Here is a 17129-nt window from a genome sequence, read left to right on the forward strand (position 1 = left end):
GGAGGAGACATTGGAAGAAGCCACTGAAGCTTTGGGGGAAGTTTGCTAACCCCTTGCCACACGCCACCACAAGCTAAGTGGGGAGGGCACTGTGAGCGGCTGATGCCTGGTGACCTCAGAAAGCTTCATATTTCTGCATGAAGATTTGGAAATTTTCACAGTCATTATCCAAATAATAAATACATCTCACAATTTGCGATTTCCCAAACCCACACTTACCGGGGGCAGTTGTGGAGGTGGGAGAAATGGGAACTGAGGAAAAAATGGTAGTCCTTGTGGTGGGTAAAAGTTAAATCTCTAAAAAGAAACATAATGCCAATGATTGCAGACAATTGCAAACTTTAAAAATGAAGAACATATCATTTGTAAATACAACTAGAAGTTTACCTGACCACTGGAACTGCCTCCAGATTGTTCAAGCTTGTAAAACAATAAAAGCAATAAGGTGAAGCAACTCATTACAAAGAGACTTAATTCTACCCGAGAACCGGTAACAAGCCCCTCCTGAGCATCATACCCATCAGTGAAGTAAGTTCACCTCTGAAATAAAACGAGGTTGAGTATCTAATAAGGAAAAGTTGAGTTAATCCTACCCAGGGATCAGAACGTGCACTTTTTGCCTTTAAACTTATTTCCAAAAAAAGTTTTTATTCACATTTTTTTATTCACATTTTTTCAGATTAATTACATACTGTAAGCCTCTTTATCTTTGAATCAACAGTGTTCTCAGTATAGTTCTCAGCATTTAAAAATTCAAAGTGAAGGGCGTGTGGAAGTGCAAATTTAAATTTTGTTATCCCCAAACACAAATTTTGAAAGCTCTCTCACTTCTTTAAAAACTCCTTTGTTACCAAAAAAGAAAAAAGAAAAAAAAAGTGCAGGGAGCAGGGCTTCTTGCCTACTTGGTGTCCTACATATTCCGACTGTAATAAACACAGATTAGACTCGGAAATCTCATTTGCATAGATGTGGAAAGCTTGGCTGTAGTCAACATGAGACGGTCCCGGGTAAGGGTATTGTAAATGAAGCTCAATTCAAACTGTGTATTTGAGACCTAGGTCATTGCAGAATGTTTGCTCTATATTGTTAAGTTTATTTGAGAGTTTCCTATGCTCCAGTTAGGACTCTTCAGTGTTTTAGATGCATTTTTATCATCCGCACAAGGTTCTATAACTCACTTTACCGGCAGGGAAGCCACGGGTTAGCCCCTTGCTCAAGGTCACACACTTAGCAGAAGGCACGTGCTGCTGGGGTTTGTACTGGAAAGACCCATGGGCTGGGAAAAACGGGACATTTCTGCATCTACAACCTTCCCGGACTCCACTTGCCTCTTTTGTGAAATGAAACATATAGGAAATGCATTGTAGCCCAGAAATACTGTCTCTCGGAGAGAAACGGGGTGGACAGCAGCCGGGCAGTACTCACGATGGGCAGGGCGGCGGCCGTGCTCAAGAGGCCGGCCAGGGTGAGGAACTTCATGCTGGGGAGGAGTCTGGAATGGAAGGGTTAGGAGGTCATTTCAGTTTTCCTACCTAAATTCTATTCCCATTGTAAACAGAAGGTTTCGTTAGCGGTGTTGAAATCGCGGGCAGGCTAAATTCCGCCTCTAGATTCGGGTTTTGTAAACCTACACACGTTGAACGCCTTAGGCCAGACACGCGTCCTCTGGCTCATCACAGTGCACACACTTCCTACTTGTCCTCATCATGTCACAGCTCCAGCTATACCCGTTTGGTCCCTGAAGTTACTTGGATTTGTTATCTCTACCCACAAATCTTCATACACCAGTGTCATATCATGCTCAGTACTGGGGAGGTGTCTGCAGGCTCTAACGAGATTTCTTATGTAATATACAAATATATCCACCTTGAGCTTCTATGAAGCCGGTGAGACTCACCAGGGCTTCGCATGGTCTGGATGCTGTCACTGACAATCATAATTCCTCAAGTACAAAATGATATGGGAAAAATCTTGTAAGGTGTAATGGATTGGTAGACAATCTGAATAGATTCCATAAAGCAAATCGATGTCGTCTTTACTGGCCAGCTGATACTGGAAGCAAACCTTCTTATGGTCTTCAATCATATTTAAGTCAAATTAACTTACCTTGTGAGTTTCCAACCAGATCAGTGAACTCTAGAATTGATTTTTTGACAGAAAAATCAACCTCATCATGCTTTTATTAAGACTTGTCCCTACCATCTGAAGCTGTCTTTATAGATAAATCACTCTTCAACTATTTCATGTGTATTTGAAACTGAAATCAGATTTACCTTTGTGCTATTTGATTTTGCCCGAATTTAGGCAACTCATCCCCCTTTTCCTCCTTTTTCACATCTCTCCTTTGTATTTTTCTTCCTTAGATTCAAACCCTTGAATTTCTTTTTTCCTTTGTTACTAGAACTATTAGAAATTATTAAATTGTCCAACACGAGAATATCTTACATCCTGTACCTAGTGCAATAGAATCATTCCAAATGACACTGTATGTCTTTTTAAATTACCTTCGCTTCAGATGGCCCTCGGAGCAAGAAGTCAAGGAGCAGTGTGATCTTCCAGAGTCTCTATGCGCATCTAGTATTTAAGCTGTATTACTAATGCCTTCATGGTCATGGGCAATATGAGTCATGAAACTCAAAGCTGAAGTGAATAATTGTTTCCAGACTAGAAACTCCAACTTATAAAGTCTCTCAATTACACAGAGATAAGATTAAAGACTAATTACTGAGAAAATAACTTCATCCCTTTGGTTGGCATTAGAGTAATGTCTTTATCACAACCCACAATTAAAAACCGTGACCACCAAGAATATTAAAGTGCTTCTATAACATATCATTTAGAGCAGTGACACATGAGGGAGCCTTAATGGATAGAAAAATGTGCTCTTCCAAAATTTCTGTTTTTAGATAATGCTTTTCATTTCAAAATAAAAATTATTTTCAAATAAAACATTTTTAGTAAATATTTAGTAAATACTTAGGTAGTGTCTTTAGCATTAAAATCACTTTTCACTATTCCAAAACATGCAAAACATTTAAAATGGTAATTTAGGTCTAATTAATACCTCCAAATACAATGTCACTGTTCCCAGCAAATTCATAAACAGAAACTTGGTTTGTAATTAGTTAAGATTTTTCATGACATTTCCTTGGAGCCACATATAAAAGTATTTTACACTTTGAAATAATTTCTAAAACGATTTCCTTGTTGGAAAAAATTATAAATAATAATTATACTTTGATTAATCAAATTGAACTTAATTATTCAGACATAACACAGTATGATGTGGTCTGGTTAAAAACAAGCGACTCAGTGAGCTTAGAATAGGAATAAATACAATTGTGAAGTTAATCAGAGAGGATTATTCAGATGAAAAACAAACTCTGCCATAAGGATACTTCAGAGAAAGTTCTTAGGGTACATTCTCTCAGTGACTATCACAGATAAGACTCAAATTTCTGATTATTCAAAGAAATAATCAAAGAAAATTGCACTAATGTTTTTATTTCATGTAGGAAACTATATACAAAACCATTCTATTTTCTTTCAAATATTTCAAGTAGAATAAAGTGGGTGACAAGGTCTTTTAGACCTTAGAAAACTTCTATTATAGTGTCTTATATATTTTTGCAGTCTAACTTTTACTGTATCAGTAGTTTCCAAAGAAGAGCTCAAATGAGAACACATTTTCTCTTATGATAAATTTTCTTGCTTTCAGTTTACAGTAGTAATATTGATATCTTATAATATTGGATGTCAAGACAAGTCAGGAATCTCTACTGTCTGTTTTATCTTTACATTGCTTTATTCTGAGGATATGATAGGTGAAGAAATTTTGCAGGGACATCTTTTCTCCAAACACACATGGACACCTGCATAAAAGCTAAAATTACTTGTTTCAAGCAGTGCATAATCACCCACATTTAAAAAATTAAAAAAAATTTTTTTTATGTAATTATTTTTGTTACAGATGTTTCCCCCCCCACTGATTCCCCCCTCCCCCTCCCTCCCCGCCCTGTCCCCAGCTTTGTTGTCCATGTCCATTGTTCATGCACACATGCATATAAATTCTGTCACCCACATTTTTTTTTTTTATCCTCATTCGAGGACATTTTTCCATTTTTTGTACAGACAAAGTGGGAGGGAGAGAGAGGAAGAGAGAGAGAGGGAAACATCGATGTGAAAGGGACACATCGAGTGGCTGCCACCCGCATGACCAACCAGGGCCGGGGACAAACTGCAACCGAGGTACGTGCCCTTAGCGGGAACCGAACCCGGGTCTCTCCGGACTGCAGGTGGATGCTCTAACCGCTGAGCCAAACCGGCCAGGGCTGTCACCCACATTTTTAATTGAATTTGGTAAAGAACACTTGAATTCAATTTTTTATTAAATTTTTTTATCCTCACCCAAGGATATTTTTTCCATTTTTTTGTTCAGATAGAGTGGGAGGGAGAGAGAGGAAGAGAGAGAGAGAGAGAGGGAAATATGGATGTGAAAGGGACACATCGAGTGGTTGCCACCCGCACAACTCCAACCAGGGCTGGGAACCAACTGCAACCGGGGTACACACCCTTAGCAGGAACCGAAACCCGGTCTCTCTGGACCGCAGGCCGATGCTCTAACTGCTGAGCCAAACTGGCCAGGGCTGAATTCAATTTTTTACCTGTTTAAACTTATATCATGACAAAGGGTATTCACAAACAACTACCATTTAACAACTGAATATGTGTTTCCCACAGGAAACATCTCTCTCAACCACACGCACACTTTTTTTTTTTAAGTAATAGGGTCTAGGAAGCACAATTATAATTTGATATGAAGTGTGAGCCTTGGGTTGATCTTTCACATATAATTGTTTAAATAAATGACTGGCAATAAAGGAAACATTTGGATTTCTGTGGGTTTTTATTAGGGTATTAAAACATTGAAAATAAAACACATTCACAACAAAAGAGCATTATTGCATTTTCTTGATGTGCACATGATATTACAGACAAGAGGAACGTATCTCAGAAATTGATACAGAGTGAAGAGTTAAACTCCTGTTCACAAACAACATACAGCATTTTGCACATATTGACTTCATTTAATTTTAAAATTTTATTCCCAAAGTTAATGTTAAATGCTTGGTGCATATACTGTTATCAAGCAATTACTCTCATTGTCCCCTCAGACATGCAAACGTTTTGCTAAATATACATCTACCAGTATCATGGCTGCATGTATTTCAGAAGTGGTTAGAAAGGAGGAGGATGCTGGAAAGTTTGAGTTCTTCCAGGTCTTAATTCAAAAGAGGAGATTTTCATCTATGTCCTCTGTGAAAAATGAAAACAAAACAAAGCACATTTTAGAAAGTAGCCAGAGTAGTACTAGAAACAAATAACGATAGGGCTGAAGGATGAGAGCAGTTATTAATTAAGCCCTGATGGGGCATCAACATCACCTGTGAAGCTTTTAAAATAATATTACTTCAGGCCTCACTCCCAGCTTCCTGAGTCAGAATCCCCAGGGCTGGGCCATTGGCACGTATACATTAGAAAGCCCTGCAGGTGGTTCTGATGTAGGGTTGAAAACCACTGATAGAGGACGTTGAGGGAAGGCCCAGCCAAGTAGTGCCAAGTATACTAATCTGTAAGGGTCACTAAAATATAACGGAAATAAGTGAAGGTATAGTGCCAGTTAGTAAATCAAATTCCCAATCAAGTAATTGGAAAAGAACCCGTTGCGGCTCCTATGGAAGTGGACGGCATCTTCTGGGAGATATAAGGCTGCCCCGTTACCAGTGTGGCCCATCTTCACTCAGTAGTTGTTGAATAAATACTTAACGCAGATTAATTTGTGTGGGAGACATTTTGCATGGCATCCATTTTGTTAAAATCTGCTCTGCCATCTCCTGCCCCAAGCCAGTATATCTCTGCTTTATCTCTGCATTTTGAACCATTTACTCAATCTTTTGTTCCACCGGTGCTTTGGGGTGGTTACTCAATAACTTATCTCTTGACGACAAATGATCTTGTTTTTCCTGCCCTATATATTCTGTGAATTTCCCCAGAATAAACGAGACTTGATCAGAGCCCTGTCTTGTCTCCATTTCTCGTGTCTCTTGTCCCTCCTCATCCTCACTCCCCCTCTAGAGTCCTCGTTGCTCGACCTGCGGGACGGGTCAAATTTGAAGCACACTACACTACCCGTCTGGGGCACCAGGTAATTCTCCTGCCCAATATAAACCTTCTCTTCACTCCAAGAGGGGGAAAGATGATGAGTTTGGTATGTTTCTTTTCAGCACTGGCTTCATTTGTAAAATTGGGATAATAATCTCATTACTTATAAATGTACTTATATTTGCATATATTTGAATAGGTTTATATTCTTAAATACATCTTGAATACATTTCTAATATATATCTTGAATATGTTTGTTTTTCCTTTCCCTAATGTAACTGCCCTAGTTTAAGTTCTGATCAACTCTTGCCTGAATTTACCTCATCTTCTCAGCTGTTCTTTGGCTTCTCCACAATGTAATCAAAAGAATCTTTCTTAAATATAAATTCAATGAAATCACTCCCTTGTTTAAAACACTTTGGTGATCCTCCAGTCCTCCTAGGATAATGTCTTTAACTGGCTTAGTAGGACCTGCATGGTCTGACTCGTTTACTCTGTTAGTCTCACTTGGAAGGCTTTTCTAAAGATCAGTGTGGACATATGTCAGTAGCATACCTACCTATGTTATGCCCTAGTCAGTAAGTAAGTAGGACTCACCACCTCGTAACTGAACCCTTTTAGCACAGAGAAGGAACAGAAACCTGCTGGGTCTGAGTGGCATACTCTAACTCAGAGCTCGTTCACCACGAAGCTGGGATATTTGAGCACATTTCGTTCACATCAAAGGCAATTAAAATTCAGGAAAACCCTGGCTAAAATTACCTTGTCCTTCTGTTGATTCCCCAGCCCTCAGGGAAGGAAGGATATACTTACAAATAGAGATATATCTTTTTTTGCTTTCCCTGTCTGCGTCCCAAAGCAGCGACTTGTTTACTTGTTCTGACTGAATGTTTTATATCTGCTTAATTGGCTTCCTATGTGATAATTCTTTCCCTCCTTCAGAATATCGTAATCGCAGCCAGACCACAGTGAACAAACAAGACCATTAGGAGCTTTGCAGTCACTGACCTTGAAGCTCTTCCCGCCCCTCCCAGCCAGCCGCCCAGCCAGCCTCAGAGCTGGAAGGCTGCCGCTTTCAGAACGGTGAAGGGACTGCTTTCCTTAAATGAATGGTCTCTGTTCTAATCCGCCTGTTGATCCCTCCTTTCGAATCAAGTGCTATATAACAGGGTGCACATGAATGTGTCTGCCCCAGCTAGGTTATTCCCTCTTCAGATTGGTGGAGTGGAGAGGGCGGGGCAGCTGTACTCGGGTACTTTTTAACAGGGGAATTGGAAAAGATGGTTTTAATCATTTGTATGGGTATATTTGAATTTGTACCTACTGTGCTTATAGAATAGGTGTTAGAAAGGACATTGGCATTATTTGTGTGAGTCTGGCTCTTAATAGCTTGTTTATTTCCGATCCATGCCAACAGGGTATAAACAGCATGTGGGAGCCAGCGTCCAAGACGGCCCCAACGATGCCCACCTCCTGCAGCTCCTCCTACATTGCACGAAGGTTGTGTGACCAACCGAATATGGCAGAAGTAATGATATGTCACTTCTGAGGTTAGGTGATGAAAGACATCAGGGCCCCAGTCTTGGATTCTCTCTCCGACCATTCACTCTGGAGGAAACAAATGCCAAGCTGGGCGCATTCCTAGGGAGAGGACCACGTGGTGAGGATCTCGGGCCTCCCGACAACTTCGAGGGCCTTAGAGCAGATCCTAAGCCAGAACCATCTAGACAATCTGTTCCTGGATTCCTGACCCTTGGAAACGGTGAGGGAGATTTTAAGCGTCTAAGCTTTAGGGTAATTTGTTATGCAGCAATAGACAACTAATACACAGAACTAGTCGCTTACAAAAATATCCTTTCTTTGCTCATTACAGTTGTGCTTATTTCACAGAATAACATTGTAGAGAAAAAGGACTAATTTTTTCTGCTTGCCTATTTATCAATAAATAACTCATCATACTCTCAGCTCTTTCTCTCTAATTTCAAGGTGTTATATATATATACATAAAGAACATTTTTAAAGTAAAGGTCACACAAGTTACCTGCTTCTGGGGAATTCTGACCTTTGAGGACATTACTTTTCTTTTTTATTGTTTTAATTAATTAATTAATTTTTGTTACAGATGTTTCTCCTTTTCCCCCCACTGATTCACCCCTCACTCCCCCCCCCCATCTCCAGCTTTGTTGTCCATTGTTCATGCATACATGCATATAAGTTCTGTGGTTTATCTCTCCCCCACCACCCCCTCAAGGAGCTTACTTTTCTTTTTTCTTTATTATTATTATTTTTAATCCTCATCCGAGGACATTTTTCAATATTTTGTTCAGATACAATGGGAGGGAGGGAGGGAGGGGGAGAGAGAGAGAGAGAGAGAGAGAGAGAAACATCGACATGAAAGGGACACATGGAGTGGCTGCCACCTGCATGACCCAACCAGGGCCAGGGACAAACCACAACCGAGGTACGTGCCCTTAGTGGGAATCAAACCCTGGTCTCTCTGGACTGCAGGCTGATGCTCTAACCGCTGAGCAAACCGGCCAGGGTGAGCAGCTTACTTTTCTTTACTGCTTTGTTGCATGTCATTCTACATGTATGTTGTGAATATATGTATAAAACCCTTGCTTTAGAGATTTGATATTCACTGTTCATTTATATTCTGCAAGTCATTTTGATTGTCTATTTTTAAAAACATCTTTCAAATCTTGATTATTAAAAGCATGCTTGCTGATAAAAATCAACTGTAACTTAGGAAAAGAAAAGGAAATAGATTAAGACATAACCTAGCAAAACAAATGTCTAAATTTAAATTCCTCCACTGTGGGAGTAAAGAAAGAACCCTCTTTATTTTATTTTTGTCACTGAAGATAAACTAATGGGTCACTTTTGGATTAACAAAATAATATTGGGGTCCAACTTGTGATTTAAGACCCAGACTTCAGTGTATTGGCAATGAATTCTGAGATTCTTCTGACACCTCCCATGGGCAGAATTCGGCCGACTGTTTTACTCTTCACATTCAATTTTTAAAAGTTTGGCCCAATATCCAGCTTAGGGAAGGATATAAAATCCTTTCCTCAGAAGGGCAGCCTTCTGAGATTTGGCTCAACTCTCTAGATTCACTTCATTTTCTTAGGCTTCACCAACTTGCTGAGACCTTGGTGCGGGTATCCCCTCAATGGTCACACTTGCTACTATTTGAAAACAGAGTGTCATGAAGGGAGTAAAAGGTGACCTTGCCATGAGGGCACTTACTCTGAAGGAGCCCTGCTGGGGACCTGCCACCTGGCTGTTTCCAGGTTTCCATTGGAACACACGGCAGGACCTCTCTAGGAGGGCTCCAGGGCTTAGGGCTTGTCTAGAGGATGATGACGGACTTACCTTCTTTAATTCCAAAGCAGTGGCCCCACTCCTTCAGGGTGATGTGCTTATCCTTGTTGGGGTCACACTCATCAAAGAAGCGAGTTATGCAGTGTTCCATGGGCACCAGAGATGCTCGCAGAGGAGCGAGCTCAGAATGTGTCAAGACTCTGCAATGAATAAGTGAGCGCTTATCAACGGAATAGCTTGCATGTGAAAATTAACTCTTAGAATCACCAAGGGCATTTTTCTTACAAGGTTGCTGACTATGCCACATAAAGTGTACACTCATGAAAAGCTTCAAATGAAATAAATGATTTATGGGCAAGATAGACAGCTTTTGGGGTGTCGAGTCACAAGGTTTCCTTTTTCAGGAACTGTCTTCCCTCCACCCTAAGTTTATAGGGGTGCACCCCAGCAATATGTCTGTACAACCTGGTCATACCTGATGGTTCCAGATGTAGGCACTTGACCCAATTGGGACAATCAGATTATCTTGGGACTTTAGGATCAATAATGAGAAAGAGTTAGAAGAGTCTCTGTGGGAGAATAGACCCTAACAAGTGAATTTGGGAGCAGGGATGTGGCCATAATCTATTATTTTCAAAGCAGTTTTGTGTTTAAACACCTAACCACATTTGTTTGGCATTTCAGGGTTCTAGACTGAAACTAGAAAAATTTTAAGTCTATTTAGAATTATCTTGGTAAAGATAACTAGACATTGCATCAGGGAGATGACCTAGTCATGTGAAGGTAAAGAGTTTTTACCTGTCCATAGGATGTTGGTCAAGTTCACTAAACTGCCAGTGTACAGGATACACATACATGTGGTAGTTTTTCTTAAAGTCCCTTAAGAGAAGGTCGATGGAATGGTCCCCAGCCAAGAGTCTCTTTTCATCCAGGTAAATTTTCTTGACCTGGGATCAGGAGGGGAGAAGACAGATCATCAGAGAATCAGAGCAGTGTAATCAAGTTATCACTTGCTAAACCTCACTTGAAGAATAACAATAACATGATAGAGAAAAACAAGCCCCCACCATTGTATGAGACTAAATGAAATGCCTTCTGATCAACACTATAGCCTTTCTTCTTTCTACACAGAACAGCCCACATGAAAAAAAACACCAGAGTTTTCAGAAGAAATTTGTCTTCTCTTGATGTTTTCTTTGAACTAAGGAATGCTTATTGCATTCCTTAAAACTATGAGAAAATTTTAATGAAAAGATTTTATTGACTTGAGCAATAATTGTTGATTAGTAAGTGAAAAGCCCTGCTCTTCCCCTGTTGGCATACTCCATTCTTAATCCTCAGGGTATTGCTACCCTCTGCCTGTTCAGTCTCAGTTTAGCCCTGGTGTGATACTGTTTGTCCGCCCTCATTAAAATTTCTGTTTTGTTTCTAATGCTCTCAAGCTCTCTGTGAGGATGTATTAAAGAGAGAGGATAGAAATGATCTTGGGCCCATGTGTGTAAAACACTTAGCTTGTGATGTTACCCATTATTTCACTGAGTAATTGGAAGCAATCAGAACAGAACTTCTGCCGATTCCCATGACCACATCTACCAACTTTCCTCCTTATTAGCATGCATGGACTGCCTGTGCTCCCAATCTAAGCCCACCCCTCACTGGTTCCCAGGAGCCCGCCCCTCCTCATCGAGTGAAGAACACCCCACCGCAGTTGGCATCTTTCCTTCTTCACGGAGTCATTTTCAGAAGCACACACATTTCCTCTACCATCTCCCACTGGTGGGTGGAGCTGTGACATTCACATTCCCTTCCAGCTGCCACCCTATTTCACTTTTCCCCTTTACAGCAAAATATCTTGAAAATATTGTTTATACTTGCTGCTTCCATAGTCTTCTCCTCTTATTCTATTTTTATTTTTTATCCTCACCCTAAGATATTTTTGCATTTATCTTCAGATAGAGTGGGAGGGAGAGAGGGAGGAAGAAAGAGAGAGAAACATTGACATGAGAGAGACACATCGATTGGTTGCCAGCCACACGACACCAGCCAGAGCCGGGGACACACAGCAGCCGAGGTACGTGCCCTTAGTGGGAATTGAACCCGGGACTCCCTGGTCCGCGGGCCGACGCTCTCACTGCTGAGCCAAACTGGCCAGGGCTCTTATTCTATTTTGAACCCTGTCCACTCAAACTTCTCCTCTCCAGCTCTTGTTGAGGTCAACCATGATTGCCACATGCAAGATCAGTGGCCAACTCTTAGTTCTCCTCTTACAACCTGTAAACATCATTTGACACAGTTTTTGCACACCCTTCTTCTTGTTTAATTTTTTCTTCATGGCACAGTTCATCCCACTTGACATATTTTATACATATTTTGCATGTATGTTCATATTTGCATAGGTAAATATATACATATACACATACATACACTTATATTTAAACACACAAACACATACACCTATTTGGTAAGAATCTGTCTTTTTGCCTAGAATGTAAGCTCATGGAGGCAGAGATATTTGTTTCATTCATGCTGTATCTCCAGCACATAAATCAATTCCAGGTACCTAGGATGTATTCAGTAACTATCTGATGAATAATTTTTTCCTGGAAACTTCTGGAATCAATATTCTTCACATTTTCATATATTACTGACATTGTGAGTAATGAATTCTCTTATATCATAAATCTATGTCTAGCCTATGAGGGCAAAATGACATTTAGATTTAAATATGTCTTGGCCTGAATCTATAAATGTTGAAAGGAGGTTCAGTTCACTTAACCAGAGGTTGCTCTAGGTATGAGTTAAAGGGCCCATGCTCAGGCTACTGCCCTTTGCACAGGAATGGGGAGGTTTGGCATGTCCTGTACCTGTGGCATGAGGGTGACTACTACTATTCTCTTCTTTATTTATTTATTGATTTTAGAGAGAGGAAGGGAGAGCGAGAGAGAGAGAGAAACATCGATGAGAGAGAACATCGATTGGCTGCCTCCTGCATGCCTCCCACTGCGGATTGGGCCCACAACCTGAGCATGTGCCCTGACCAGGAATCGAACTGGCGACCTCTTGGTGCATGGGTTGATGCTCAAGCAGTGAGCCACACCAAGCTGGGCCCACGACTAGTCTCTTAATCCATATGTGCTAAACAGGCATGGGAGGCAGCGTGGGCTTATGCTGTATGCAGAGGGAGATAGCCTCCCCCTCCCCCCTGACACCTTTTCCCTCAGGCCTTGAAGACAGACACTTGGGGAGCTGACCCGTGGATAACTTACTTTATTTCTCTGCTTCTCATTTAAATATCCAGCATGTTCAGGGTTAGGCTCGTAAAGTTGCATGAGGATATTCTTGAGCCAGTCTCTCATTCTTAGAGGAAACTGAGTCACTTCAAAGTCCGTACAAGCAGGGATAGCTGTTTCAAACAGAGAGTAAATTCATGGTAACCATTGGGTCTTACTCATGTCCTATGGCAAGTCCTTGTAACAGGAAGCATCCTCACTGCCCAGGTGCCACAACAGTGGCCCTCAATCCTTAACCCTGGCAGCACGATGCAGTTGCCCTGGGTGTTTGAAAAGCATGTCAGATGCCAGCTTTCAGAGGAATTCTGATTTGATTGCTCTGGGGTGGAGCCTGGGCATCAGGATGTTTCCAAAGCTCCGAAAGTAATTTTGATGTGCAGTCAGGGCTGTGACCACTTCTCTAGAACGAGAGAGCAGGGTTTTTGAGGTGGGGGACACAAGAGAGTAGTTAATTAGAGGGGGAAAAGAAAAAGGTAGAAGTTAGCTTGTACTGTGGTCATAATGTAATAATTTAAAATCTCAGTGACTTAAAGGAACAAACATTTGTTTTTTTCACTTCAATTGAGATATAATTGATATAACACTGTAAAAATGTAAGGTCTGCAGCATAACAACTTGACACATAGATATTGTGAAATGATTCTACAATATGTTTAGTTCACATCCACAACCTCATATAGTTAAGAAAAAATATTTTTACTTGTGATGAGAACTTTCAGAATCTACTGTCTTAGTAAATATCAAATATACCAGACACTAGTATTAACTGTATAGTCATCGTGTTGTACACTACATCAAAGGTGTATTTCTCGATCCTGCTACAAGCCAAGTACACGTTGGCAGGTCTGCCCATTGCAACCTCTCTGGGCTCAGCACAGTGGGGGCTCCACTGTCTCGCACAAGGAAGAGGGTGTGCAGAGAACCACACGGCAGTTCTGGAATGCTGCTGTCCAGAACACACATGGATGGTTTTTTGCTCCAATTTCCTTAGACAAAACAACCCATATGGCCACATCTCAAATCAGGAGGGCTGAGAAGCTTCATCCTCCCATGGGTCTGGAAGGAGATGAGAACCGGAAATATCAGCGAGCACGGCTAATGTGGAGAATCACTTAACGACAAGGAGATCCAAAGACAATTGAGAATATCCTGGGAAAGGAAGACAATTAAGAAAAAACTTCTGGAAGAATATGTTGTCATAAAATTTCTTGGCAGAGGCTTAACTTGACTAGGGAAAAGGACAAATAATTTAGCAAAATTCCAATGATTCATCCCAAGTTATCAAGTGGATAACATTATATGGTGGTTCTGAACTCTGGCTGCACATTAGAATTTGTTAAAAAATAAATAAAAAAATCAATGTCAAGGTTCCAACCTCGTTCAATAAAGTTGAAATTTCTTATAGTTGGAACCTGGACATTCTTCTTCTTCTCTTTCTCCTTCCTCCTTCCTCCTTCCTCCTTCCTCCTTCCCTCTTCTCTCTCCAGTTGGTTTTAAGTGCAGCCTGGGTTCAGAACTACACTTGCTCTCTCCCGTGCATATGTCTGAGTACATGTAAGTATATTATTCAGATGGACACAGATGCACCCCAAGCCCTCTCAGCAATGGTGACTGGTAGCAGTGATGGAATCTTACATTTGCAGGCTCCAAAATAATCCAGCTGCAGTTGGTGCCCCTTTTTGGTCCCCTCCAGTCTGCACTTGGTAGCAAACAGATGACAGGAACTAGCATAGGTCTGGTTGTCAGTGCCACAGACCTAGGAAAGACAAGCACGAGAAAAAGCTCATGCTTCCGAATGTTCTTTGGGGAAACACTCTGCTCCTTAAAGGTCATAGTCTGTCTGGTAAACTGTGCTGTGTCTCACATGTGGTCAGGTAGGCGAGGCTAGTAAAATTATAATCACCCACTGGGCACAAAAAAATCAACTAAATTATACCAGTGGTGATGACAATTTAGCTTTAGATAAGCCCAGTAGAATAAAAACTGAAGATATTCCAAGGACAGAATGAATTTTAAAATGATTTCTATAGATCAGTGCCATTATTACCTTTTTAGGGCACCGTCGAAATGCTTTGATTTGCTGGTGTTTGTTCCTATTTAATATTGATTCAGATATTAGATGACAACCTGGGCTTTTACCTTTTTTTTGTTGTTGTTACAAAATGTTTCAATGACTCCTTTCATTTAAATCACTATTTGGTGGCCCTCAAAGACCAGTTTGAAGAATACTTACTTGGTCAAGGAGTTTTGTAGGAGGACAGGCCATTGGATCTTGGCAAACACAGTGGGGTTTTCCCTGTTGGTCAGCCTTACACATGTGTCCTCTTTTACACTGGAAGTTCATGCAAGAATCTAGGAGAATGTTTGGACAGGATAAACTAAACCGATTATGTAAACTCAAATTCATCCAGACAATTAGCTCCATTTTCATAATTAAGAGAAAATTGGGGAAAACATTAGAAGCCATTCTCATGTGGATTCCTCCGGCATCAGACTATGTTACACAACAGTCTAGATTTTCTATACACTTTGGAGCAGAGATTTAGAAAGAACAAACAGCTCGTCCTGGCCTGCCCGCAGTGGTCATGGTCGTAGTCTATTCTGCACTTTGTACAGGTTGTTCAGAAGTTAAATAAGCCATGAGGATTTTGTTGTGTTGAAATTAAAAATATCTGTGATCGGCAATTAGGTCTTAATGAAATATGGGATCTAAATTTAGTAGTAAGTTATGGATTTAAGAATCAAGAGGTAGCCCTGGCCGGTTTGGCTCAGCAGTTAGAGCAGCAGCCCACGGACCAGAGAGTCCTGGGTTCACTTTCCCGCTAAGGGCACGTACCTCAGTTGCAGTTTGTCCCCGGCCCTGATTGGGGTCGTGTGAGTGACAATCACTCAATGTGTCTCTCTCATGCCAATGTTTCTCTCTTTCTCCCTCCTGCTCTGTCTGAAGATAAATGCAAAAGTGTTGTCAGGTGAGGATAAAAAAAAAAGAATCAAGAGGTAGAATGAATTCTTCTCAGAAGCAAAAGGATTTAGATAAAAAAAAAAATTCTAGCTTTTGCAGTAATATTGCAACAGGACTTACAGTTTGTAAACATATTTACCCATAGTTGTACAGTAGTCCCCTTACCTGATACCTTCTTTTAAAAAAAATTTTTTTTTCTTTATTGATTTTAGAGAGAGTGGAAAGGAGAGGGAGAGAGAGAAATAGAAACATCGATGAGAAAGAACATCAACTGGCCACCTCCTGCATGCCCCCCACTGGGGATCGGGCCCACAACCTGGGCATGTGCCCCAACCAGGAATCAAACCTGCAACCTCTTGGTGCATGAGTGGACACTCAACCACTGAGCCACACCAGCCAGGCTTACCTGATACTTTTCAAGAAGCAACCAACGAATGTATAAATAAGTGGAACAACAAATCTCTCTCTCTTTTCTAAGTCAACTAAAAAAAAGAGAATGTCTACAATTTATGAGAACATTTCCTTAGAGAGAACTGGGGAGAGGAGAATTCTGTGCAGTAGTCACAAAGGAAGGGATGCAGATAGCCCAGTGTGGCCCATTGCATCTTTTCCCTGATAGTCACAAAGAGCTTCCTCAGCCCATACTCACCAACATGGTACACCCTCATGTTGCCCTCACTTGAACTTTCTTCTTCATTCGGTGAGCTCTCTGCCTTTTTGGCCTTTATAACAACAAGAGGAGAAGTTTAAGTCTGTTGCAAAGTGTTACATTCTTTATGTTTCTGCTGTGCATACCTTCACAGAGCTTTTCATGCCTAAATCATTTCAGATCTCAAAAAAAGATACCAGTCACAACTGTGGAGATAGACGATGATCCTTTGAGAACAGGAGCTATTTCTATCTTCATCAACTGGATTCAATGCTGTATCTCTGGGGATTACTCAAGGAAAGTTGGAACTAACATCAGGGGCATAGTTGGAACCTCCCCTTGGGATTTGGGAAAACAGTAGAAATGTAATATTATCATGCAGTTCTGTGGTTAAGACATAGTTACCTCAGTAATCCCTAGGAAGCTGCTGGTAAAGGTTTCTTACAATTTCCAAAGTGTAAGGAAATGCCTACCTTAGAATGACAGCAGAGTTCTCAGTAATCGAGGTTGTTACTGATCTTGCCCACCAAAAGCTATGTCAAGACCTCCCAGGGGGTGGCTGCCAGGGTTTTGCATGAAAGCTCCAAATGATTCAACAACCAAATAACAATTTACTTTCCACCACTCTCACTCTGTTGACTCCCAATTATCATTTTGTGCATGTTGTAGTTGAAGTCTTTGTTCTTAATCTTTACAGCTAAGTCAACAAACATTGCTGGCTCTCTTATTATGTTAAAGG

General features: G+C 40.8%; 1 protein-coding gene across 2 annotated transcripts in view; it reads right to left on the bottom strand.

The window, feature by feature from the left end:
- Positions 1-4902: 4902 nt before the first annotated feature.
- SPARCL1 (SPARC like 1) overlaps positions 4903-17129 on the bottom strand; it is a 45026-nt gene continuing 32799 nt past the window's right edge. For both annotated transcript variants that reach the window (XM_036246463.1, XM_036246473.1), the window contains exons 5-11: positions 16391-16463; positions 15013-15131; positions 14415-14535; positions 12756-12892; positions 10288-10436; positions 9541-9689; positions 4903-5316 (exon numbers count right to left, since the gene is read on the bottom strand). In XM_036246463.1, coding sequence (XP_036102356.1) covers positions 5288-5316; positions 9541-9689; positions 10288-10436; positions 12756-12892; positions 14415-14535; positions 15013-15131; positions 16391-16463 — 777 coding nt within the window. In that variant the 3' untranslated portion in view covers positions 4903-5287. The remainder of the gene's footprint in view (positions 5317-9540; positions 9690-10287; positions 10437-12755; positions 12893-14414; positions 14536-15012; positions 15132-16390; positions 16464-17129) is intronic.

The sequence above is a fragment of the Molossus molossus genome, unplaced genomic scaffold (genome assembly GCF_014108415.1).
Source record: "Molossus molossus isolate mMolMol1 unplaced genomic scaffold, mMolMol1.p scaffold_m16_p_1, whole genome shotgun sequence".
In the NCBI taxonomy this organism is placed as follows: domain Eukaryota; kingdom Metazoa; phylum Chordata; class Mammalia; order Chiroptera; family Molossidae; genus Molossus; species Molossus molossus.